This window comes from Strix aluco, chromosome 10 (assembly GCF_031877795.1).
Source record: "Strix aluco isolate bStrAlu1 chromosome 10, bStrAlu1.hap1, whole genome shotgun sequence".
Taxonomy (NCBI): domain Eukaryota; kingdom Metazoa; phylum Chordata; class Aves; order Strigiformes; family Strigidae; genus Strix; species Strix aluco.
The window spans coordinates 5,091,271-5,114,911 of record NC_133940.1 but is presented as its reverse complement, the minus strand read 5'-3'; the positions used below and the strand labels follow the sequence as shown (position 1 = coordinate 5,114,911).

Genomic DNA, 23,641 nt, shown 5'->3' with positions numbered 1-23,641 from the left:
TCTGTGCATGTCATTGTGGCAGTGACCTAGGAGACACCCAGCCCTGCCACATGTGCTGCTGTGGGACAAAGAAAAGCCAAGAAGAGGTGGCAGGGAGAGAGAAAGGGAATAAATAAAAGTATCACACCCCAACGGGGACAGAATTAACCAGAAACTCTCCTCCTCCAGATCCCCCCCGGCACGGCAGCTGGCATGTGTGTTTTACACCAGTGGGCCAAATGGCCTGGTGGCTCTTAGAGGGCAGAAATCCAGCATCTGATTAAATAAGCATGTGTGGCTGAGACATCCAGCACCGGGTCAGAGTCCTGCTGCCGAGGAAATAAACCTTACCTGTTCCCATCCACTGGGATACCAGGATCAGACTCCACAGCCGGTAGAAGAAACACGTCCAGAACACACAAAGTTTATTAAAATATGCATTTTATGGGTCAGTGTTTCCAGATTTACACCAGGATTTACGCCTTACGTAAAAGTCACATTGTATCCCCCACAACCTGCCAATAATTAGCCTTTGAGAACACATACAGTTTGATCACCTCTCCTTCAAACAGCTTCAATCCACGCTTTGAACATGACGTGTCCCCCAGAGGGCCAACCCTTCTCACCCTAAATACAGCTAAAAAAAAACCCCAAACCACAAACTTCCTCCAAAACACGTCTGCACCTCTCAGAGAGGAGAAACCAGCCAAACAATTTACCTACTCTCCTGGCACGAGTCACACAGCGGCAGCCTCCTTATACAGACCCGTTGTGTAAGGTCCCCTGGTAACCCTGACCACGTCCCTAAGCCACAAGCCACAGGAACCGCCTCTGCACCAGTGCTCCCATCCCTCACAGACACCCTGCCACGGCACGGCAAGCCCACCACACCATCCCGGCTCTCATCTGCAGTAAATCTCAGGGCTCTCCTCTGCTCAGCTATCAGGAACAGGTTCAGACCCGCAATTACTTGTGGGACAGTTATTTATTAGTCAATGTCCAGCTGCCAGATTTACAGTCACAGATGCTTGATGCAGTTGCAGGCAGAAAACACCCGAGCATCCCTGTCTGTAAATAAGCTGTTGGACATCTGGATGACCTGCAGATCCAGCTACAATTACTTACAAGTGGAATAGAGAGGTCCTGTTAAGCCCTGCCAAAACCCCAGAGCCTGCGAGCACAACTCCAGCAGATGTGCTGGATGAACCACCAAAAGCATCTCAAAGTCACCTCAGAGCCAAGTGTTACTAAACTCCACAGAAGGAAAGAAACAGCAAAGTTGTTGAACTGGGCTTGTTTTTAGCTAAAGAGCATCTGGGCCAAGAATTCCCCTCACCTGTGTTCTTGCACCATCGCTGAAGTTACAGTTTGGCAGCAAACCTGGGAGCGATCCTGCCCTCTGGTACTGGCAACCTAACAAATACCTACTGCTGCCCAAACGGGCAATTTCCCACGGCCTGTCTGGTGCTGTCACTGTTGGTACAAGGTTTTATAATCCAGAGAGTCACCACGGGGAGGTTTCCTATTTAAATCTTTCTGGGAAAGAGCCAAGCTCCCGGATAAACCCAGACCTCAGAAACACTCTTACAGTCACTTTGGATCTGAACATTTGCAAAGCCGCTGCTGAACTGCCTGGAGCAGGATGGGAGCCAAGGAGATGGTGGCTTAGCAGCGGCTGCAGGGGTGGGAGCTCCCGGCTCCTCCAGCTCCACATCCCCTAGTGCAGGGGCTGTGGCACGCCAGAACTGGCAGTACTACTTCCACCAGAGAGCAGTGGCGCAAGGAAGAAAAGAAACCCCACCAGCAGTTTAAAAACACTCAACCACTCTACACAAGCTTTTGGGGTGGAAGATGAGGAACAGACCCTACAGCAGTTGGCTGAGGACCTTTATGGGGTCAGAATTGAGTTATCCAAGCTGAAAAGTGATGAGGGAACTGGGCCCACCACAGTCTAAGACTGTAACAAGACCCCATATCTGCAAACACCCAACGCCTTGGTTTTGCATCTCCTCTTGCAGGCAGGGCCAGAGGGTCTCCCATCGCTTTGCACAGGATGGAGACCTCCAATTTCTTATGAGACCTGGGCTCTTCACAGCAGCTTCCCACAGAGGCACTGACCCCATCAAACATACAAGGTGGTTGCTAGTGTACAAAGAGCATTTGCAACCACAGCCCAGCCCAGGGACTACACCTGCTGGGTCATACTCCTTGCACCCCACCTCTCCCTGACACCCATCTCCAGCTGCTGTGGCACCAGGTCCAGCTTCGTCGTTTCCCTCACCCACCTCTGATGCTGGAGCATGGTAGAGCGTTGGCACCTTCATTGTAATCGGGGCCTAAAGGACACAGATCCTCAAGGGCCTACAGTGCAAAAAGCAGGTCAAGTTAAGAAGAAACACGCAGTTTTACTGTTTGCAAGTTCGCAAGCAAGGATCCTCTCCCTGCCCTCACCCACCCTGCCAGGGTTGGGCAGGGGAGGTCGGGGCATGGGAAATCATCTCCTCAGCCAGAGCCACGTGTTGATGAGGCAGGCGGAGATCAGCACAGAGTAGACCAGGGCCTCCTTCTGTCGCCAGGCGTTGCACTGCTCCTCCAGCACGCGAAGCCTCCCTGAGATCCTCATCAACTGCAAGGGAAGCAGTGGGGCTGCTGTCAGCCCTGCAGCAAAGTGCAGGACACTGGCTGCATCCCAGAGCCATGGGACAGGAAGGGATGGAAGGATGGGATCTGCTGTCTCCTTCAGGTCCTTCTTTTCTAGAGCAGCATAGAATCCTAGAACGGTTTGGGTTGGAAGGGACCTTAAAGATCACCTAGTTCCAACCCCCTGCCATGGGCAGGGACACCTTCCACTAGCCCAGGTTGCCCAAAGCCCCGTCCAACCTGGCCTTGAACCCTTCCAGGGAGGGGGCAGCCACAGCTTCTCTGGGCAACCTGTGCCAGGGCCTCACCACCCTCACAGTAGAGCATTTCTTCTATATATCTAATCTGAATCTACCCTCTGTCAGTTTAAAACCATTTCCCCTCATCCTATCCCCACCCCCCTGATCACCCCCTCCCCACCTTTCCTGTAGCCCCTTTAAGTCCTGGGAGGCCGCTCTAAGGTCTCCCCGGAGCCTTCTCTTCTCCAGCTGAACCCCCCCAACTCTCTCAGCCTGTCCTCACAGGGGAGGTGCTCCAGCCCCCAGCAGCTATCTTTGTGTGGGAGAATTAGCAGCAGTAACTCAGCTCCTGAGCAGATGCTTTAAGAAAAGCTCCTTCCCATCAGAAGAGCATCTGAGCCCTTTACTGCCAGCAGATGGAGGGGTCTGGCTGTCTCCTGTAGCCCTACAGCCCCTCAGGGTAGGAGCCTGATGGATCAACACACGTTTGAGTCCCCCCCTACTTCTCTATTAGCAGCATCAGCCAGGACTAGGTTGGCAACACCAGCCCATCAGGACCGAGCAACAGATCCCTGGAGCCTCCTCATCCACCCTCCTATGGCTTTCCCAGGAAACGTTTGCAGCCCTTCACCCCCATCTCACCTGCTTTCTCATTGTTGCCATCTCAGCTGCCTCGACCTCCTCCAAGGTGCTCTCTGGAGCTGGGCCAGCCTCCTGGGAGCTGGGGAAGAAAAACAAAGATGCAGACGGACAAACACTGCTCGAGAGGTGCAACTGCCATCCCGCACACACAGCACTGCCACAGAGAGCCGAGCCATGCAGGGAGCGTGTGTGTGCCCGGGATGTGCTGGCTGGGTGCAGCATCAGGAGAGAGGAAACAGCACCTGCACAGCATCTACTCATCTCTTCTTAACCCCCATCATGCATATTTATACCCCTCCACCATGGTCGCCACAGTGATCACAACAAAACATGCCATGACAGACAACAGGGAAAACACATGCTTGTATTTCTTTAGAGGTCCAACAGAGAGAAAACATATTTACCAAGCATCCATTCGCTATAGCCAGAGGAATTCATTGAGGGTTGGGTAAACCTCCTTTAGAGCCAGTCAGGTAAATACATATCACAGGGCCAATGCTGGAATGGAGGGATGATCTCATTTACATCAGCAGGTGAGGATCCTGCTGGTGGGAAGCAGCCATCAACTGGGGGGAACTATCACCTGAGCAAGTGCATCAGCCAGCAGAAAAGGGTCCTGTGTTTGCTGAGACAAGGATTTGTTCCTCTCCAGTATCTCCAGAAACCACAAGCTCACTTTCCCTGCTCTCCCTGACAAAAAAAGTATCACTCTTTGCTCTTATAGCAAATTTTACCTGCAACTGGAAACATAAAACAAGCAACCCAAGCACGCACCACTTTCTTCCATCCCTGGAAACAAGAGGGCCACCGCTGGGATTAGCTGCTGCGCTGGCGGAGGCAACACAGACCACGGATCTCCAGGGCACCCCCTGGAGACACAGCCTTGCTGCAGGGCCCACAGCACCGAGCCACAAAATAAAGTAGGTCCACAGTGAGAAAAAACAAAATTGCCACGTTCGGTCTGTTATTCCCATCAACATAGGCTAGCCCTACATCAGTTCTTCTACAACCAGCACTCCCCTATGCACACCAGTAACTCGCACGGGCACTCGCGGAGACCGTACAGGTTAACGAGTGTCTAACACCGCTCCTTCAGAGACCCTGGGGGGGAGAGGGTATTTATTCCTGTTTGCAACATGATGTTGATCTCGCTGAAGACAAGCCAGAACAGCACGTGGGGATTCACTGAATCTCTGTCTGAAAACACATTTGTGAGATAATCCCTCTGTGTAATGAGGCCGTGCTGTAAAACGGAAGTCACAACAGAAAGAAAATCCAATTTCCCCCAGCACAGAGCCATTAAAAAAGGACACATCCTGCAGCTTTTGACTGAAAAATCCCAGTTGATACAGGTGGAACACCCTTTAGAGACTAGAAATTACCTTTCAATAACTCATACTCTTCAAGAGGGCACTGTCAGGCAAATACTCCAGTCTCTGTCCGAGACCAGTCTTTTCTTTACTAAAATTTCAGGATAAACAAGTCAGCTCATTCATCTTTTTATTTTTATTGTTGCATAGGTGTACAAAGTGAAGAGCTACCGTATGCATCTGAAGTGATGCAAAGTGCCAAGAAGAGGCGTTTCGAGGTGGCTGGATTCAAAGGGAGACCTGGGCAGAGGCCCCGGACTCACCCCACTGCACCACGGCAGCTCCACAAGCTACCACCTCTCGTGGTACCGAAACCTCCTCTACTCCTGATGGGAGGAGGGAGAAGGTCTTACATAGCCACTAATCAGGTCTGTTGGCATACCCAGATTTTGTTTAAAAAAATAAAGTGACATTTGAAGACAGTCAGCCTACTGTGGTTAAAAGCAGGGACATCACTTTGCGTCGTCCACAGGCAGAAGCCAGCTCTGCTGCCTGCACCTCCGCGCCAGCTGGGGAGGGAAGGCAGGATATGCCACTGATGGCAGGGATGATGGATGCTGACTCTCCTCCCTTTCTGCCTGGAGGCTTTGCTCAAGGAGAATTAGAAGTATTTAGATGTTCCTCTGGGTGCTCAGCAGCCTTAGAGCAGTGGGGACACCTTAAGGCTGCAGTGATGTCTTTGAACACGTTAAATTTACTACACTTGCACAGATAAGAGTGCGGTGGAGACAGTTACTCCAGCACATCCAGAGAGATTGAGGTCACTGCATACCTGCTCCGGTGAGCATGCAGGCACACTGCACCCAGGCCAGAGGCATCGGCTATGGGATGAGTAACTTGGAGCAGCCAGTTGGTGGAAAAGGTTAATTAAGAGTGCCCAAGACACAGTCAAGGGTGCTGGAAGCCTGAAGGAGAGGGTGTCTCAGGGACAGGACGTGGGTCAAGCCATCTGTTCTGGATTTTGATTCCTTCACACATTTCTCTCCATCAAGCCACCAAGGCACGCATAAAAATTAGCACTTGCTTAGCAGTGAAGAGCAGCTGAAGTCCCAGCAATGTCACAGGTGGCGTTCAAGCACCCAGGGTGCCTGGGGGACCGGTGTTAAGCTAAGCAGGAGACACGAGCTGGGCTGGGTTAGCAGGGGGGTGCACCCTGGCTGGCTGCTGCAGGCACTCCTGGGCCAGGCACCCAGAGCTGGCAGACAGGACAGGCGAGGAGGAGAGTCTGGGGCGGCCATGCAGGACCATCCTGCCCCTGCGCCGTGCAGCCTGTGGTTTACAGAGCTCGTGCCTCAGCAAGGCAAAGGCAAGTCCTTGCAGAATGGCAGGGAGGTGGCTCAGAACGAGCCGAAGTCACCTGGATGGTGCTGGGTCTTGCAGAGAGTTCTGGACACGGTGGAAGAGCACCTGGCCCAGGAGGTACATGGTCTGGAAGATGTTCTGCATGGAGTAGATCCTGCCCGTCTCCGGGAGCGGGGGGAGCAGGGCACTGTGCGCGGGCAGGGGGCACGCGTCCGGCCTGGGGTGCACACAGAATCACGCCTGTTATTTCCCGGCCTCGTACAGCACGGGCACAGCCTGGCGTTTGGCAGGGCCCTTCCTCGCTTCAGCAGCTCCAAGCATCTCTGGGCAATGCCATCAGCACCCAAACACCCACGTCATCAGGTGGGGGAACCCCCTCCAGCAGCCCCCAGGCTCAGGGGCAGTTGCCTGACTCCTCTGAAGCTAATCACGGCTGTGAAATAACCAGACCTTCACCAGCTACTCGCACAGGGGTTGCAGAAGGCAGCTCTCCTGCCACCCAGGACAACCCCGGACTTCTAAGGGGAAAGGTGGCTCTGTTCTGGGATTAAATTTGAGATAATTTCTCCACTGGAGAGACTCCAGAGCCCAGGATCACTATCACCATGCTACTGCTCACAAGCTCCACTCAAAGAGCTGAAAAGCTGCATGCTCTTAGCCCACCCTGTCTGCAAGGCACTGCAAGTTTCAACAACCCTGGTAGAAACCCAGTTAAGCCCTGGTGCCTCATTTGCCAGTGCTCACCTGTCCGTAGGCCCCAGCATTCTGCCATGATGGTGCTGGAGCATGAGAGCATGTTGCAAAGAACCGAGAGGAGCATGGACAGAGCCAGAGAGACTGGGACAAGCCAGAAGAGGCTGTGAGGTCCTCTCGGCCCAATGGCCAGGCAAGGACCGACAGCACGCCCGGCCCACTGCGAGAGGGGACGTGGTCTCCCACGTGCATCCCCACAGAGAGCTCATCGCCCTGGGGACCAACGCAGCTGCCTTCAACGCTGCCAGGCACAAACATCTCTGACACCAGGAGCCACGTTCCTCTTGTGCAAGAGCAGGACTTGCCAGGCATTGCCTTGACCCGACCTGGATACCCCCCCACCTCGAGGCACTGACACCAGAGAACATCAAAGCAGCACAGACGACAGGAGATGCTGATCCCCCCCCACCCCAGGCAGCTCTGGGTTCATGCTCACCGCTCATGGTGCTGGCCTGGGCTGTGCAAGGCCAGCTGGGCACAGTCACTTGGAGTTCTCTCCCGCCGTGACCTGCTACTGTGATGGCCCTGTTGGCATCAAACACAACCATGTGAGCGCAGAGACCCTGTACAGGGCGAGCCCAGCCTGTGGTCTGCAGTGCCAGGAGCCCATCAGCATGGGGGAGGTCAGTGGCAGGAGTGTTACATGAGGCCCAAAGCTGGTGACCCAGTGCTGGAGAGGGTAAGGAGACATGCTCAGAGCAGGGTGAGGGTCACCAGCAAGGAGCCTGCTGATCTGATCTCTATTCAGATCAAAAATCCTCAACCTAAAGTATCTGGGAACAGCTCTCGAATCTCAGGGAGGTGAAAACACTTGAGAATGCAGATCAGCAGCTCCAGCAGCCAAACTCAAGCCTTTGCCTGCCCATGTCAGGGGCCTCTCTTTGAATTCGTTTCACACAAGGTTAAAATCTGCTTTCAGCTCTGACACCAGAACCCTTTATGCTACAGGGATGAAACAGCTCCATCTCGTACTTCATCCAAGAGAAACAGTGGTTGAAAAGGGACTTCAAAAGTAGCAAAGGAAGTTGGGGGGGGGGGGGGGGGGGGGACACACTGCACCTACTTCAGCCTACCTCCTGCTCACAAAATGCAATCCATGTGCCAGCACGCAGGTGCGTACTGGTTATGGGACAGAAAGAGATCCCACCACCTCCTAGGAAGAGGCAGTACTCTGGAAGATGAATTCTGGCTTGGGCTGGTAACAGACCTCTGGAGAAACCCAACGGTGGGATTGCTCCCCCTTCCCATCACAGACAACCCCGTCTGCTCTCAGTACAGTACCGATCGTTTGCGTTTCTGGGAGCTTGGTCTGCTGGCTACATGAAGAAAAGGGAGCTCCCCAAGGCAGGTGGGCTGTGCAGAGGAGTCTGGGGACATGTGCACCGTGACAGAGGGGACCTTCCTTTGCTGGTTCAACAGGATGGGCCTCAAACCGGCATCTGATATTTCTACAGAGAGGAGAGAGGGAAGAATTACTCCAACCTGAATGCCCTCAGGACAGGAGAGAAGAGAGATCCACCCATGTAGGAAAGCCAACACTGTGTCTAGTACCAGATGTATATCAAAAAACCATGTTCTGCAGGTGTGAGAGGCAGGACAGCCTGGAGGGGCATGGACTGGAAAGCAACTGGACACACTGCTCCAGGAAAGTGAGATTTCGGAGCTGTTTTCCAAAGAGACAGGGCCTTATGTCTGTGCATCCCAAAGCAGGGAGCCTACCAAAGCCATGAGGTAAGAAATGTGGAGGGAGATGCCTCCACATTTTGCTCCTCTCCTTTTGGAACTAAGACCCATCCTGCCTTCTATTAGTCACCTTCGCCCACCTCTCCCCAAGCATCTCTGCACCATCCTGTCCTGCCTTCAAGAAGAAAGCTGACTACAATACCTGCTCCTCTTGCAAAGCAAACCACTGGGGATTTTATAAAGGGATCCTAGTCCCTCGGACGTTGTAGAGCCTCACCAACCTTCAGCCACCCCAAAAGACAACCCAAGACATTACCTGCAAGAGAAATCCTATCAGGGATGTGCATCCGAAAGGAAGGAGGGACATCCTCTGTCACTGGCTCCTCATCCACAGGACTGGAGCTATCTGCTACCTTCAGCCTGTTGGGAACCTGCATCCTCTGATTGATGGCTTCTGTGAAGAGCAGGTCACAGCGGGCTCGGTTCAGGTCCAGTCCCCAAAATGGCCACATCTTTTTTGATTTCCTCAGATTGCTTGAGCACTCTGGGCTTCACACAGAGGGAAAAAAAAAAAAAAAGCTGAGCAAAAGTGGTAGCAAGCAGCTCTTCCAAACCGGCACCTGCACAGGGACAACACATGTGCTGTAAGAGAGCTAAAATACAGGCAGAAACAACCCAAAAGACAGACACCGTCAGAGTTGTCCCAGAGAATGGGCTGTCCCACAGGGCCACTGCAGGTGGGAGCTCCTGTCTGGCAGGGTGAGAAAGGAGAAAACTCCTACGTGTCCTGGGAGCAAAGCACCTATTGCCTCCCTTGATAGCAAGGACAGGGCAATAGTTCAGCCCACCTGTGGGAGAAGAGCCGTTCAGCATACCCTAAAAAAATAGTGAAAAAAATATTATTTTCCATCCAAAAGTAAAGGCGGGAGGGCTGGGAGCACATTTTCGTGTTCATACACCTTCAATGAAAAATTAGGTTTTCTAAAAACAAAGCACATGTTTTGTGACAACATTCCAGGTTACCACAGGAAAAAACGAGCACTGGACTTTCTCTGCACACTCTCCCCACCCGACCCAGCACCCATCTCCTCGAGGGACCCACACCACACTGAACAAGATGGATTTTTCCCTGAGCGGAGCTGCCAGATGTTGAAGCATCCTCCCCGAGGGGAAGGAAGAGCACACAGCAGCTCTGCCGGGCCAGCGCCAGCTCAGCTCTCTTCCAGGAGGGGACCAGCACTGAGGAGGGACAAAGCCTCCAGCTCTCACCGCTCCTGGGGCAGCCAACAGTAGGAGCAGAACATGGGACATAGATGCTGTCTGGGGCTTTGCAGCTGCTCAGGATGCACAACTGCCCCGTGCCTCAGTTTCCCCTTTGCCAAGTCCCGGGGCTTTGAGAAGTGCTCTGGGGCCCAGTGTCCCAACGCTTTCACCGAGTGATGTGAGCAGAGGGCAAACAACGTACATTTTTTGGGAGAGGACCTCCCCAAAACACCTTCCTGGCTCCCAGCACTCTATTCTTTCTCAAAAAGCTACAGTCGAGGAGAAAACCCCAACAAGCGAGGGCTGCCAAGGCTGGCAGACCCCAGCCAGACCCCAGTGCTGCCCCGACATCCCAGACATGCCATGTGCATGCACAGCCCCCCTGCACACTCCTTGCTGCTGCCCTTTTCTTGAAGGTTAAACCTTTAGAACAATGTAGCAACATTATGGTTAGGTCAAGAAAGATGTTCTTTGTGTATATTGAAGCGAAGGGCATCCCAAATCAACAGAACAAGGAGATAGCCTTCTCCGAGCAGAGACACCCCGAGCCATTAGACCTTGCAGAGGGTACATTGCCAACTTGGCAATCAAACTCAAGGTCCATGTATCCTTAGCTGAACTACCCGCATTATAATACTAAAAATCATGCCTATGGGTCAAGAAGACCCTTGCCCGGGTGAAGACCCTTCCCCTGAGCACACGTAGTACTAGAGGTATTGTGTCAGCAGGAATATAATTGTATGTAAACTACTAGCCAATCATCCTAGAGAGGATGGACTTGGAAAATCACTAACTCTGCAAGTTCTGTGTATAAATACAGCGTGTTGGTGTGCTTGATTTGTGGGAAACCAGCGAGCAGCCAGGCTTGGGCAACCCTGAAATAAATAAGCAGTGTCTCTCCCGAGTGTGTGATTATTGACCTATTGCACACCGGGTGACGAATCCGCTTTTCAGACAACACGTTGAGCTCACCAAGCCCAAAATGGTCCCTTTTTGCTTCCAGGTCAAAGTCTCCACCCTAAAGTGGCCCTCACCTGTTCCAGCACAGCACAGCACAGCCAGAGGACGGAGAGGTTTTCCTCTTCAAAGCTCAAGGGGGGAAAATGGGAGGAGGCAAGCGAGCGGGAGCGCGCAGGAGCCCTGCCTTCTGTGATCATGTCCGGGGACTATATTTAGCAGCCGGGTCTGTGACGCTGCGTTTCCAGCCCACACCAGGCCAGGGCTGCCCACCGCCACCCTCGCTGCTGCTTTCCGGGGTGCTCTGGGCCCTCTCGCCTGCCCCAGCCCCCTGCCACCCCCTGGGATATCACCCAGGGGAGAGGAGCAGAGGGCAATCCTGGGAAGCAGCCCCATCTCCCGAAGGCCAAAGGACCACGGGGGGACGCAGCCCCCGAGCCCCTGCAGCAGCCGGGCCCTGTAACTCCGGGTACAGGAGGGCGGCAGAACTTGCAGAACTGGTCTGCAATAACCAGCACTTCCAGTATCACCTGCCTCATGCTGCTCTCTACTCCTCTGTCATTAAAAACCTTTTAATTAAACAGACAGAAATTTGCCCAGCATCAGCTGCGGCGATCTGCCGCTTCCAGACACGCAGAGATGAGATCCCTGACTCTGCAACTGGCTCTGCCCCAGAAGGGGTGTCGGGGGGCACAGCACCCCCCCGCTGCCCCACACCTTCTCCACCACCCTGCCCAGACCCAACGCTGGCATGGGTGACACCAACCCACGGGTGTCACAGCACACACGCCCCCTGCTTCTCCCCAAAACCTCAAAGAAGGTGGATTTTTGCAGGAACCCCCCCACTCGGGAGTGGGACAAGTCCTGGGACAGTCCCAAAGCAGCGTCAGTTCCACAGGAGAAACCTGCACCCGAGACCCAGCCCCATGGTCCACAGCCATGGACAAAACCAGGTTTCTCCTTCACATTTTTGGTGCTTTGGAGGAGCGAACACCTTGTGTTGTTTTCTCAGCCTGCGCTCTGGGAAACCAGCATATATTAATAACAATAAATCTGGAGAGGGCAGATCGGTTCATTTTCTAATCACCTGTGAAACTGCTGCAGCTCCCAAAGAGCAGAGCAGTGGGAGGGGTGCGGGAAGCGGGCTCTGAGAGACTAAGCTATTAAGAAAAGGGGGAAAAAAAAAAACCAGCTGTCAAAACACGTAAGAACAAAATGCTTAAGTGGCTGGATTTCCTCCTTTAACTTTCTTTAGGGCTTTTTCTATCTCTTGCCAAGCAACCCCCCCCCCCTCGTCAGCAAGCGCCGAGTGCTCCCCATCCCCTGCTCTGGCACATGTGCCCCCACAGGGAACTCCCGGCTCACTTAAGCCTGGTTTAAATCCTGCAAGCCGGGAAAACCTGCCCTGGGGAGGGAAGCCCCACAACCTCCCTCCATCCATCCCTCCGCAGCCCAGGGCTGGGGGGGAGGGGGGGGGGGGGGGGCCAGGCCGGTGCAGCACCCCCCGTTCACCTCTCGTGGGGGGGGTGGTGCTGGAGCGAGCCCTGCCCTGCGGCTGGGGGGTCGCCTCGGCAGGGCGGAGAGAGCTCCCCGGGAGGGCGAGGGGCTTGTCACCCGCCTGGCCCTGTCGCCTGCCACAGCCAAGCCGCGGGGCGCTGCCGGCCACGCAGAGCCGGGGTCACTCCTCTGCCCCCCCCCCCCGCCCCGCCGCGTCCTCGGCTTAAGCATGAGCTGGGGAGCAAAGGGCTCCGGGATCCGGCTCCGCGGGCCGGGGGGGGCTGAGAAACTCAGCGCACGGGCCACTCGGGAGAGGAGGCGGGACAGGAGCGGGGCGGGGGGGGCGGCTCCGGGCCTCCCGCCCCTCGCCCCAGGGCCGCCCCGGCGCCCCCCCCGCCGCGCCCCGTCCCGCCCCCGGCTCCCACCGGCTTTGCAGTTTGCAAAGCGGGGGGATTGGGGGGGCCACTTACTTATTTTTGCAGTCCGAAGCCACCGCCGGAGCTCGCCGGAGCCCCGCCCGCCTCCAACCGGGGCAGCCCGGCCCCCCCCCCCGGTAGCCCGCCCCCCCATTTAAAGCCACAGCCGGGGTAATTAGCGAGCTGGGACTCATCAGTGCGACACCTCCCCGGGGGGGGGGCAGTGCCCTCCACGGCACGGGGGGACCCCGGGCGGGAGCTAATCCAGAGCTAATCTCTCCTGCCGCTCAGCGGAGTCCAGAGCGATGAAATGCTCCGGTTGGCATCAAGGGCAGTTTTAAACACTTCTGAATGGGGACAGAGTCCGAGACTTGGCCATAAAATCTAGTTTTGAAAGGGCTTAAAATAAATCCCACACTGCCCTAGTCTTGCTATTTAAAGGGGATTATCTAAGAGGTTTAGGAGCACGCGGAGGAACAAGACAACTTGTGCACCTAAATCCCCTCAAAGACCCCAGGAAATCCCTCCGCACCTCGCCTACCCCACCGGTCAGGGCTCACTGGACACCTTCCAGCTCTCACCGAGACTTGCACCCCATGCCCAGGGAGGTCAAAGGCTCCTCTCAGATGTGTGGGGTTTGTTCCCAGCCCACAGCACGCACCCGATCTCCAGAGATGGTCCCTTCCCCACCGAGGACTGTGCTGGGGGGGTGCCCAGGGGGAGGATTGGTGCCATCATCCCACAGAGCTGAGCCCCAGCACCCCCGTGAGATGGAAATCCAGCTGTGCCCAGGGAGACATCCCCGCAGTGGGAAAAAGCCACCCTGTACCACTCCAGACAGTGAGGGTTTTTTAATAAATACCTTTTTTTGCACAGAAATATACCAAGTTTTACAGAATACAAACTGCAAGGATAACGACTGAGCATCAAAGACAGAGGATGCAGAGCACCCTTCTATCTCCCTCCGGTCTCTTCCAGGCTCTGACCCCGACGCTCACTGTCAGGCCTTCCCATAAGCCTGACTTGCTAAGGCCGAAAGGCAGAGTAAAGCCCTGGGAGGGGACAGACAGGGTGCCAGCAGCCGCAAACCCCCCGTGTCCCGCCCCAGGAACAGCCACGCTGGGCAAGGCTCAGCGCTGGGCCGAGGGCAGCTGCTGTGAGAGCACCCCCGGGACCGAGCGGGGTGCAGGCAGCCGAGGGATGCACAATAGCCTTTCGGTGCTGGTGGAGAGACTGGTGCTGGGGTGAACACCGAGGGGTGGCAGTGCTGGGTTTCTGGGCTACTCCTGGGGGTGTTGCTGAGCACAACCCCCTTTTTAACCCATCAGACATGACTAGGAAAGGACAAGCCCCATTGCCTGGACCCCAAAAGCAGCTGCCCAGGCAAAGGGAACACTCCGGCCCCATAGCAAAGCACCTGGCTCTGCCCTGCCCTGGCACCACAACCACTCGGTCAGGGTTCGGCCCTATTACGAACCCACTGGCATCCCCGGGTCGTGGCATCATCAGTCAGCTCTCACCTCCGTCAGCAGCCCCTCCGCACCATGGCCACGGCCATGGCCACCAAGCAATCTGCCCACCAGAGGGGCCTGGGGGAGAGTGGGGGCTCTCACATTCCCCTCTACCTGCTCTGGAGGACAAAGAGCCCCAAAGAGAGAAGCCAGGCAGAACGGAGAGGTTTGGGGTAGGACAGGGGAGGTCTGGCCCATCCGCAGGCTCCCTGTGCTGGCATCCCACCTCCGGGGCAGCCACCAGACAGGCCACGCCCCAGGAAAGAGCATCCTCACCGCTGAAAACCATGGGATCACCTTTGGCTCAAGGTCGAGATGACCCCACCTGCCAGCTCGGCCGCAGCCAGACCCCCAGCTGCCCAGCACCCTGCGAGGGGAAAGTGGAGAGCCATCAGGAAAAGGACCTGCTCCACCAAAGTCACTTACCTCATGTACAAGACCACCACAAGCCTTTCACCCTTTCCAAGGGGATCTAGGAGATCCGAGAGCTCCTCCTTGGCTGCTCCTCCCTGATCTCCGGACAGTGAGTAGCACTACAGGCACCGCAGGATGGACTGGGCTTCCCACTCCCACCTGGCAGCAAATCCACACAAGGGAGGCACTTTCTCCCCAAACACAGAGTGTGGACGCCCACTGTGAGGATGGACAGGAATTTTCTGCGCCTCTCCTGCATCCCCAACTCCTAATCAGAGCCCTGAGCAGCAAAACGGGGCCCGGTGAGGACATGGGGTAAGGCTGAGCAGCGCCCCAGGGAGGCAGCGGGGCTGTTTTAATCATGGGAAATGTTATGTCTATTCGAGGGGGGAGTGAGGAAATCGAATGCACCATGGGGAGACCCCCGTGATGAGCCAGGAACAAGCTGCTGCTCTGCTCTGGCTGCTACAGCACTTACGTGAGCGGGGAGCGAGGGGCAGGAGACAGCTGGCTGGCTCCAAAGCCATCCCTGCCGCCCAGCCTCACCCTGCTTGGGGACAGCTATTTTTGGTTCGGAGGGTAAGGCTATTGTGTGATGGCACCAGCTTGTACGGGTGAGACGGGGTGCCACCTGGCACTTGAAGGGGGTCCCGGGCACGGCGAAGGGAGGGTGGGTGGGTGAGCGTGAGTGTGTGAAGAGGCAGGAGGGAGGCAGACCCGCTATTTGCCCATGGCGGGGGCGGTGGCCACGATCTCTTCATATTTGGGTGGCGGGTCACTGTAGGAGACACTGGTCTCTTCGCCACTGCTGCTCTCCGGGTGGCCTGTCACCTCCTCGTAGGAAGGTGGAGGGGTGGCACTGGACAGTCTGGAGAGGACGGAGACCGAATGCTCTGGCGGGCAGAGGGTGCCGTCTTGCTGGGGGGTGCCCCCAGCTCTGCCATCTCCAGCCCCCCGATTGCTGGCTTCTCGCTGATACTGGGTTTCCCCTTGGCTTTGTGACCGCTCCCGGTACACCATGACCCTGGGGAGGCTGCGTCCCGTTCGGCTGGCCAGGTAACGGTTCTGGGCATAGGAAGGGCGGTGGCGGGTGGCCTTCTGCAGCTGGCACCTCCAGATGATGAAGAGGGCGATGACTATCAGAAGAGCCACTCCCAAGAGGGGCACCACCACATACATAGCATCTGAGCGCTCCGTGCTGTGCCCGGGGTCCTTGACAGAGTAGACAGAGTTGGTGTAGCCCTTCCAAAACTCCATCTGTGGCAGGAACAGAGAAGCAACCTACATGTGCTGCAGGCAGGACAAGCACCCCCTGGCCAGGTTTTGGGCCGTCCCCCACCACTCTCACCAGGGCTGCCAGCACCCGAGGTGCTGTGGGAACCAACACAAAAGATCACAGGGACATCCCTCAATGGTGGCTAACAGCCCCCACACCAAGCAGGGAGAAATTTGGCCAACACCAACCCCAGCCTGGAGTGTCAAGGACAACAGCACAAATTTCCCACCCATGCCACGGGAGTGCCAGCTCCACCTGCAGCCGTGGGCAGGCTGTCCTGGCAGTACCGAGGTGAGGGCAGTGCCAGGGAAGGGAAAGTCATGCTGGAATGCGAGGCCGTAACATGCTGCCTGCAGACAGAAGAGGACAAAGGGGACAGGAGAGGCTGTTCCCCCTGTGCTTTCCTTCTCTGCCTCCAATTTGCTAAGGCGTAAGCCCTCAGAGATCCACTGGGGAGCAGGGCAGGACAAACGCACCGTCTTCTCCTTGTTCTCAAACACTTCCTTGACCTCCTCATAGCTGCAGACCTCCTCGATGCACTCCCGCTCGATGGTGCCCTGCCGGATCTCCTCCAGGAAGCCGTTGGCTCGGGGAAAGCGCTTCAGGACCGAGTGGGCATTCCTGGCCCCCAAGAACACTGCAACACACAAGGCAGAGACAGAGCTGAGCAGGGACAATCCCACCCGGCTCCCCGCAGCATTTTGACAATACAGGCTTTCCCACACGGCTTCCCACAGGCACCCCAAACACCAAAAGCCCAGGAATACAATTTAGTTAGCACAGCAGAGTGCCCGCAGAGGGACAGCACACCCAGAGAGGCACAGGGCCCCTGGGGTCTGCCCGGAGACATGCAGCACCAGGAGCCTCCTTCCAGCAGCACTGAGGTGCTGGAGACATTGGAAGTGGCAGCTGCAGAAGACAGAAGGCTCCAAAAAGACTCGTTTCCAACCTCCTGCCCTTGATGGGCTTTCACTGTGCTGCCAGGCAAGGGAGGTCCCACCAGGTGAGCAAGACCCCACAGGGCTGAGATGCAGAGCCAGGCCTCTCTGCCCAGACACAGGGCCAGCACCAAGGCAGGCTCACAACACATTGTGCATCATTCCACAGTCCCGCTGCGCATCACCCCAGAGCCTCCTCTCTTGCTTCACACCCCCACAGCCCCTCAGGAGGGAGGCAGCCTGCCTGCTGGCGTACCTGCTGCCAGCTGCTGGGGGGTCATGCGAGCTCAGGTGGCTTCAGGGACTCTGTTCAGGTCCCAGATAGTGAAAAGGGCCTGAGCAACCTCTCCCCATATGGCATCACGTTCTCATCCCTACTGCGTTTTGGTGCAGAGGCCTCACCAACCTTCCCCTGCTCCCAAAGCCTGGGAGACTATGTTGCCCACATCAGACCTTCCCCACGGAGCATGCGAGCCAGACCAGCACCCTCCTGCCTCCAAGGGACGCAGCCCTTTCAAAGCCTCTCCCCTCCTGTTCTGCAGGACGGAGACCTCCACGGGGCGCAGGGAGCAAGTACCTACCAGGACCTGCAGCAGCACGGGAGAGGCAGACAAGTTGTTGCCCAGAAAGCAGAAACTCCACACAAACCATGGTCCTTCCAGGATCCAAACATCCCATGCACGCATTTCATAAGAGAGTGCTTCTGTAAAGGGGCTCAACATACCCAGCTGTAGGCTGCCACCATCTCTTCCCACCAAGCCACGTAATCAAGCTGCTTCCCTTGAGGAGGATGAATCGGTTCTGCTGGCTGATCCGCAGAAACCTATTTACCTCCTTCACCCTCAGGCTCAGCCTTCCATTGGATCAGCCAGATGAACCAACTCCCACTGCAGCAACACCAGCAGCTGCAGGACAAGGAGGGAAGGGGACAGCCGGAGTCTCCCATGAGGCCAGCTGGGCTGTAACAAACACGTAAGGAGCTTGGTGGGGATCAAACCTAACAGTGAAAAACTACCATCTTCCTTTTACCAGGGAGACTGGCAGGTTTCCTCCTGCTTTACCTTCCGTGTATCCTGCTCCTAAAACCATACAGCAAGGGATTTGTAGAGTATTTATAAATACCGAGGCAGGGACAAGCTCATGGCGTAAGTAACTACTACTGTGCTACACCACCCGCGCTCGGAGGCACTGCACTCTTTTTGTGCTGTGTAGGTGCATTTTCCCCCGTGATTTATTAATGGCTTGGTTCAGTGAGAGGGTTTGCAGAGGGCTGAAGCACTGAGGTGTGAATGAAGAGCAGCATGAATGATGTGAGTCAGAGACCTTTCTCAGAATCAACTTTATTAAACAAACCTTTTTTTTTTGTTTGTTTGTTTTTAACAAGGACAACCACAAAAGTGTTTCCAAGAGGCACAGAAGGCATCTTGCAGGAGGGCAGGGATCTGCTTGCCTTGACTTCTGCAGTTGAGGAGGGCAATCCTGGCTGGAGAGGGAGCAGGTTGGCAGGCCGACCTTCTCTTGAGCCTTTCCAAAATGAGATGAAATTCTGCAAAGACACCATCCATTCCGCAAATGTCCCATCCTTTGCTGGAGAAGTCTGGCCTCACCTCCTCTGCCTCCTGCCTTGATCAGGCTGCGATAGCAACTCTCACCTCCTCAGCACTTGGGTCTGAGCCTCTTTCCAGCTTCCTCAGAACACCCTGGAGCAAGAAGCTTGGCCGCAGATCTCGCTGTCAGGGTTTTCCATCCCTGCAGATACCAGTCACTTGACCCTTCCGCTGCTTTGCGCTGCTGAACTGGCCGCTACGGTGGGAAATAAAGACACACAGGCAGGCAGGTATCACGAGTAATGTCCCGACTGAAAGCATGCTGCTATGGAGGTGTGTGCTTCTCCCCACATCCAATTTCCCTCAGGAACCTAGAAATGGCAGAAGAGGAGAAACTAAGTCACTGTTCCCTCCCCTCCCTTGCAAAGAGCTCCCACGTGCCTGGGGACCAAAGGAGGAAAAACCAACGGCCTTCAGGAAACAAGAGCCTTGCCAACTCTCAGCTGCAGCCTGGATGGCCAACTGACACAAAGAGCAGACAGCTGAGCAGGTGCTGTCCCCAAACCGCAGGGCAGAGGGCACTTCCCAAGGCCCAGCAGCCTCAGAACTGACCCCTTGTGCCTCTCCAAGTCTTCCCACACCAGCTGGAGAACCGGTGCTCAGGAAAGACCAGAGCTTTAGGCGAGGGGAGCAGGAGCCAGGGCTGGGTTTCCCACATCCCTGCTGGGTTTCCTGAGGCGCTGCTGGCCCCCGGTGGCAGGCAGGCTTGGCCACACCGCTACCCCACAGCTCTGCTGCCCGAGGGAGGGGGGGGACACACACCCAAGGAGCTGCTTCTCAGCAGAATAACACGCAGCTGTGTCTGCAGAGGGACAGGCAGGGCTGCACGCTGCTGGAGAGCACATGATGGTGAAAATGATGACCACCACATCCCGCCCCCGCACGTCAGGGTCACCACAAAAGGGGACTGCTTGGCAGGGGACAGCTCCACAACCAGTATGTGCTGGGGAGCGAGCACCAGAGCTCTGGGAGGGAGAAAAGGCCACAGTGGAGGAAGGCAGAGACCCAGCTGGGTCATTAACAGAAGGTTAAAACTGCCTTTTAAAAACACTGCCTGAAGATCTCTGCTCCCTCCCCCACCTAGCACAGCACCAATAATGAAAGCCCAGACATACCTGTCATCCCTGGGGTCCTCCTCCTGCCCAGCGTGGCTACTGCCTCCACCTTTGTAGCTGGCTCCAGCGACACTCCAAGCAAATCCTGAGATCCCAGCCAGATCTCTACACCTCCCGGTTCACATCTGCTGTCCTCCTTGAGCTCCCATCACATCGCTGCACGCAGCCTCCACGCAGGCTGCCCAGAAGAGCGAGGAGGGAGGGTTGAGTCCAGCTCTTTACAGACCACATGCCATCCTCCACCCTGCACCCTCGCCAGTCTCAGCCCAGCTTCAGCCGCTGGCCCCGAGCGGCCCCATCTGCCAGGCTCTCCTTCAGATGCCAAGACGCAGCGAGCTCCCAGCGGGGCAGAGTTAGGCAGAGTTAGGCAGCTGCCCATCCACCAGCAACGCAGAGCCCCAGCGCCACCAGCCACCCAGGCTACAAGGCAGCGTGGCCCCCAGGATGGGGCAGCTGGTGGGATGCCAGTGGCTAGCAGATGTCAGCGTAGACCAGCAACCCCTGCGGAGGGGCCAGTCAGTCCACAGCGACTCAGGGAGGCCTGCCCTGCACAGCGAGCATCACACCAATAAAGAAATGATGCAGCATATGGGGAGCCCTGGAGAGGGCAACCCTCCAGCACCTCCTCTTGACTCCCACCTTGCACCAGGGAGAGAGAAGCACAAGTCAGGCCTCATCCAGGGATAACAGCCAATGGCTCCCCACAGAGAATAACATCCCCCAAAAAGCACAGCACTTCCTTGAGACGTGGCTGCCAAACATCCCCCTTCTCTCCTCCAGCACCACCGCCACCTCTCCATCTTGACTGAGGAATACTTACTTGCCATGCTGCCTCACTCGGCTATGGGGGGCTCCTGCCTACCTGCAGGGAAGAAAACAGGAGAGTCACCAACAGCTTAAATTTCACGCCCTGAAGCCCAAGACCTCCATCACCCAGGGTCAGATTCATGCAGAAAGAAGGGTGCTGCCTCTTCAGACAGCCAAGGACTCATGCTGCCTCCCCAGTCATGGCGTGGCTGGAGGGACTGGAGGGGCTCGGGGCACCCTCGAGCCTGGGGCAGGTCTCTGCCATACCTGAGCTGCAGCAGGGCCCTGCCCAAGAAGCCCAAGGGGCTGCAGACAAGTGAAGTAGGAAGGAAAGGACTGGATGAAGGGGAGTCCCCAGATCTCATCAGCAGACGAGAAGACCTGCGTCTCAGAAGCTGCTGGGAGCAGCCTGGTGCTCCTCCCTTCCGCAAGAGATTGATGGATACAGGTAAAGCAGTCATCCTGCTTTAAATCTACTTCACAGCCACGCCAGCTCTCGCTTCTGCAACTCCTACCCACAATCTGCAATAAACAGGGCCATATTGTTTTCTCCACTGCCATAAAGCTGACTACACAGCAGGAAAGAAAAGGATATGGATCTCCTACAGGCTGTTGGGCCAAGCTAAGGGCAGCAGCAAGAGTGACAGAGCTCCCTGTGCGCTCCGGACAACAGCTCTCCGGCTGGAAGAGCAACTTTTGTGCTTCAAAAGCAAAACTAAACGAAACCCCAGAAGAGTGAAACAAAGTCCTGCAGAAGCAGAGTATATCCCTCTCTGCCCACGGGAGGAGTTTCACTCACTTGTTTTTCAGGCTTTGCCTTCTCCCTGTGCTCAGTGTCCCACTGATCAGACCATCCTGGGCAAACTTTCTGCCTTGTGTGACACCTTGCTGTGCCAAAGCCACAGTTCTGTCAGGAGACAGAGGGGACGGGACTAACCAGCTCCTACAGTGATTTACTGTGGATGAAGGAGCTGTTAGAAACAGCAGCAACTAAACCACGTGCTGATCTTAGGTCCAGGACTTTGGATATGCAGAGTTATCCCAAAAGCACTTGAATCCACTCAGCTGGAGGGAGGTCAGGGACAGCACAGAGCTGTTCACGGTGTCAGTGGGGCTAGAAACGCATTTCTCATTTCACATAAAAGGCAGGAATCCAGAACCACAGAAGGGCTGATGCACACCACCACAGCAGGCACTACCACACCTCACCAACAGCCACCTTCTCAGTAAATCCAGCACCTCTCCCTGTCAACATCAGGTTTCCTGTGGTTTCTGAGGTTCCTGCACCAAAAGTGGCAAGAGGCCAAGCAAACCTGGAGCTGTCTCCAGAGGCAGAAAGCTCCTTCTTTTCAACAGTTTGCAAAACTCAGATTGCAAACCTCGGTGTGGAGTTTAAGCAGGAGTGAGGGAAAGCAGAGAGCACCAGAATTACACAGGAGGGGTCTGCCGCCTCCTGCACCCCACAGCCCACCCCGGGAGGTCTTTTCTCAAGAAACTGTACCCCCAACTCCACTTCTCTGAGCTGTCCTGGGGGATGAGAGAGCAGCGGAGAGGCTTCCGGATCCATGCATTCCCCCACATGCTATGTCAGCTCTGAGCAGGGACCACCTGACCTGCTTTTGTTGTCATCAGTTTTTACAAAGAGATCCAAACCCACAGGACAAAAGAACACACAGCGTGCAAAACTTGCTACAGTTTCCACACAAAACCTCTGTACTGCTCATTGTTACAGGCATTCTGCCCCTTTGACAGACAGGAGAACAGAGATGCAGAAATAAGGATATTCAAGATCAGATTTGTCAGGACCTCCAGCTCATACATTGGGCAACACATTTAATGCATCAAGAAGATTTTATCTTTAACTTTTTTTCAAGGATCTGGGCCAATGCACCCAGTGTCAGAGCTCAGAGATGGTTTATTCCAGCGCAGCAACCAGCCAGGTCTACACAAGCCTCCAAGCACAAGCAATGCCTGCGAGAAGGGCAGATATCCCAGACGCTTATTTTTATTTCCACACGCAAATTCCTAACCACCTCCCCCGGCCCCGACGAGCAGGAAAAGCTGGACCACCACACGTGCTGACGTCAAGGCAAGCAGCATCCCTCCTGCCTCCACACAGCCACGCAAGCTGACAGAAGCCTGAAGCTGGAGGCTGACCTAGCAGACGCCCACCCAGTCCCAGTGCCTCCCCCCCCCCACCTCCGGCTTCCCAACACGCGTTCGCCTCCTCTATAAATACCCCATCGATAGGAGGTTGCTAAGGCAACCGTGAGGAGGCGCGAGGGATGCAGCCGTGAGAGTGAGGATGCTGCAGTCGCACATTTGTGTCTCCCCCGGGCTCCCCTCATCTCCGCCCCCGCTCCCGTCACCGATGCCAAAGGAGAAAATCGTGCTGGTGAAATATGCTGCGTGCGCGGTGCTGGCCCCCCGCAGACCTGGAGCGGGGCTGAGGAGGGGCCCCGGGGGCCACGCTGGGAGGTGGCACCCCCTCGCCAGGCTGGGGGGCACAGGTGCGGGTCGGGGAGGGGCTCCACAGCCGCCAGTGACGTGCCACAGCCTGCCGGGAGGCTGCCAGCCGCTCAGCAGGATCCCAGCACGATCTGGGCTTTTCCATGCCAAGAGCCACAGCGAGGAGAAGAGGCTGCGCTGGCTGCGCTCGCCGGGGCCCGCGGGGGTCCCCGCAGGCTGCCAGGAAGCCTCGTCCTCCCAGAGCAGCTCTCGGATCCCAGCCGACCCCCCGCGGCCCGTCCTCCCGCTGCCCCCGGCCCTGCCTCGCCCAAACCCAACTCCAAATTATTTCCATCGCCCTCAGCTTCTCGTGTCACCCCACAGCCGGGTGCCCCCCCAGCCCTCCCCTGCCCCCTCAGCCCAAACGTCACTTGCCCGAGTGAGAGGCGCCTTCTCGCCCCAGACGAACCCCGCCGCCACACCCCTGCCCCGCTGTCACCCCCTGCCCCGCTGTCACCTCCCCCGCCCGCACCTCTTCTCTCCCCCAAGAGCCCAGCAGCCCCTTGCCAGCTCCCACCTCCCCGGCCCCCCGCTCCCAGCCGCCAGCGCCGCCCCGCCCGTACCTCATGGCGGCCTCGCGCCCCGTCGCAGCCGCTCCCTCCCGCCGACGGGGAGGGGAGGGCAAAGCCCCGCCCCCTCCCCGCCTCCTCCCGCTCCTCGACCAATCGAGCGCCCCGCAGACGGCGCGCACCGCCTTCCTCCTCCCGCCGCTCCAATAGAAACA

The 23,641-nt window shown here is 56.4% G+C and overlaps 2 protein-coding genes across 7 annotated transcripts; both read right to left on the bottom strand.

Annotated features, from left to right (window-relative positions):
* Positions 1 to 387: 387 nt before the first annotated feature.
* Positions 388 to 14,816, bottom strand: LOC141927826 (mitochondrial fission factor homolog B-like). 3 transcript variants are annotated; one of them, XM_074835120.1, is made up of 7 exons: positions 14,679 to 14,816; positions 8,925 to 9,157; positions 8,207 to 8,373; positions 7,362 to 7,450; positions 6,228 to 6,389; positions 3,501 to 3,579; positions 388 to 2,605 (listed from the first exon to the last, which is right to left on the bottom strand). In XM_074835120.1, exons 1-7 carry the CDS (start codon positions 14,681 to 14,683, stop codon positions 2,474 to 2,476), a joined length of 867 nt encoding a protein of 288 aa, XP_074691221.1. In that variant the 5' UTR covers positions 14,684 to 14,816; the 3' UTR covers positions 388 to 2,473. The 3 variants fall into 3 exon arrangements, with proteins under 3 accessions (XP_074691221.1, XP_074691220.1, XP_074691222.1); XM_074835119.1 differs by lacking the exon at positions 14,679 to 14,816 and adding an exon at positions 12,796 to 13,005; XM_074835121.1 differs by lacking the exons at positions 6,228 to 6,389; positions 14,679 to 14,816 and adding an exon at positions 12,796 to 13,005.
* On the bottom strand, positions 13,578 to 23,550 carry PRRG3 (proline rich and Gla domain 3). 4 transcript variants are annotated; one of them, XR_012624588.1, is made up of 5 exons: positions 23,481 to 23,550; positions 20,423 to 20,464; positions 19,603 to 19,780; positions 18,533 to 18,798; positions 18,203 to 18,426 (listed from the first exon to the last, which is right to left on the bottom strand). XR_012624588.1 is itself a non-coding variant. In XM_074835122.1 (4 exons), the coding sequence occupies exons 2-4, from the start codon at positions 20,427 to 20,429 to the stop codon at positions 15,387 to 15,389; spliced, it is 705 nt and encodes a 234-aa protein (XP_074691223.1). In that variant the 5' UTR covers positions 20,430 to 20,464; positions 23,481 to 23,550; the 3' UTR covers positions 13,578 to 15,386. The 4 variants fall into 4 exon arrangements, 1 of the variants encoding a protein (XP_074691223.1); XM_074835122.1 differs by lacking the exons at positions 18,203 to 18,426; positions 18,533 to 18,798; positions 19,603 to 19,780 and adding exons at positions 13,578 to 15,923; positions 16,419 to 16,579; XR_012624587.1 differs by having other exon boundaries at positions 18,203 to 18,798.
* Between the last annotated feature and the right edge of the window lie 91 nt (positions 23,551 to 23,641).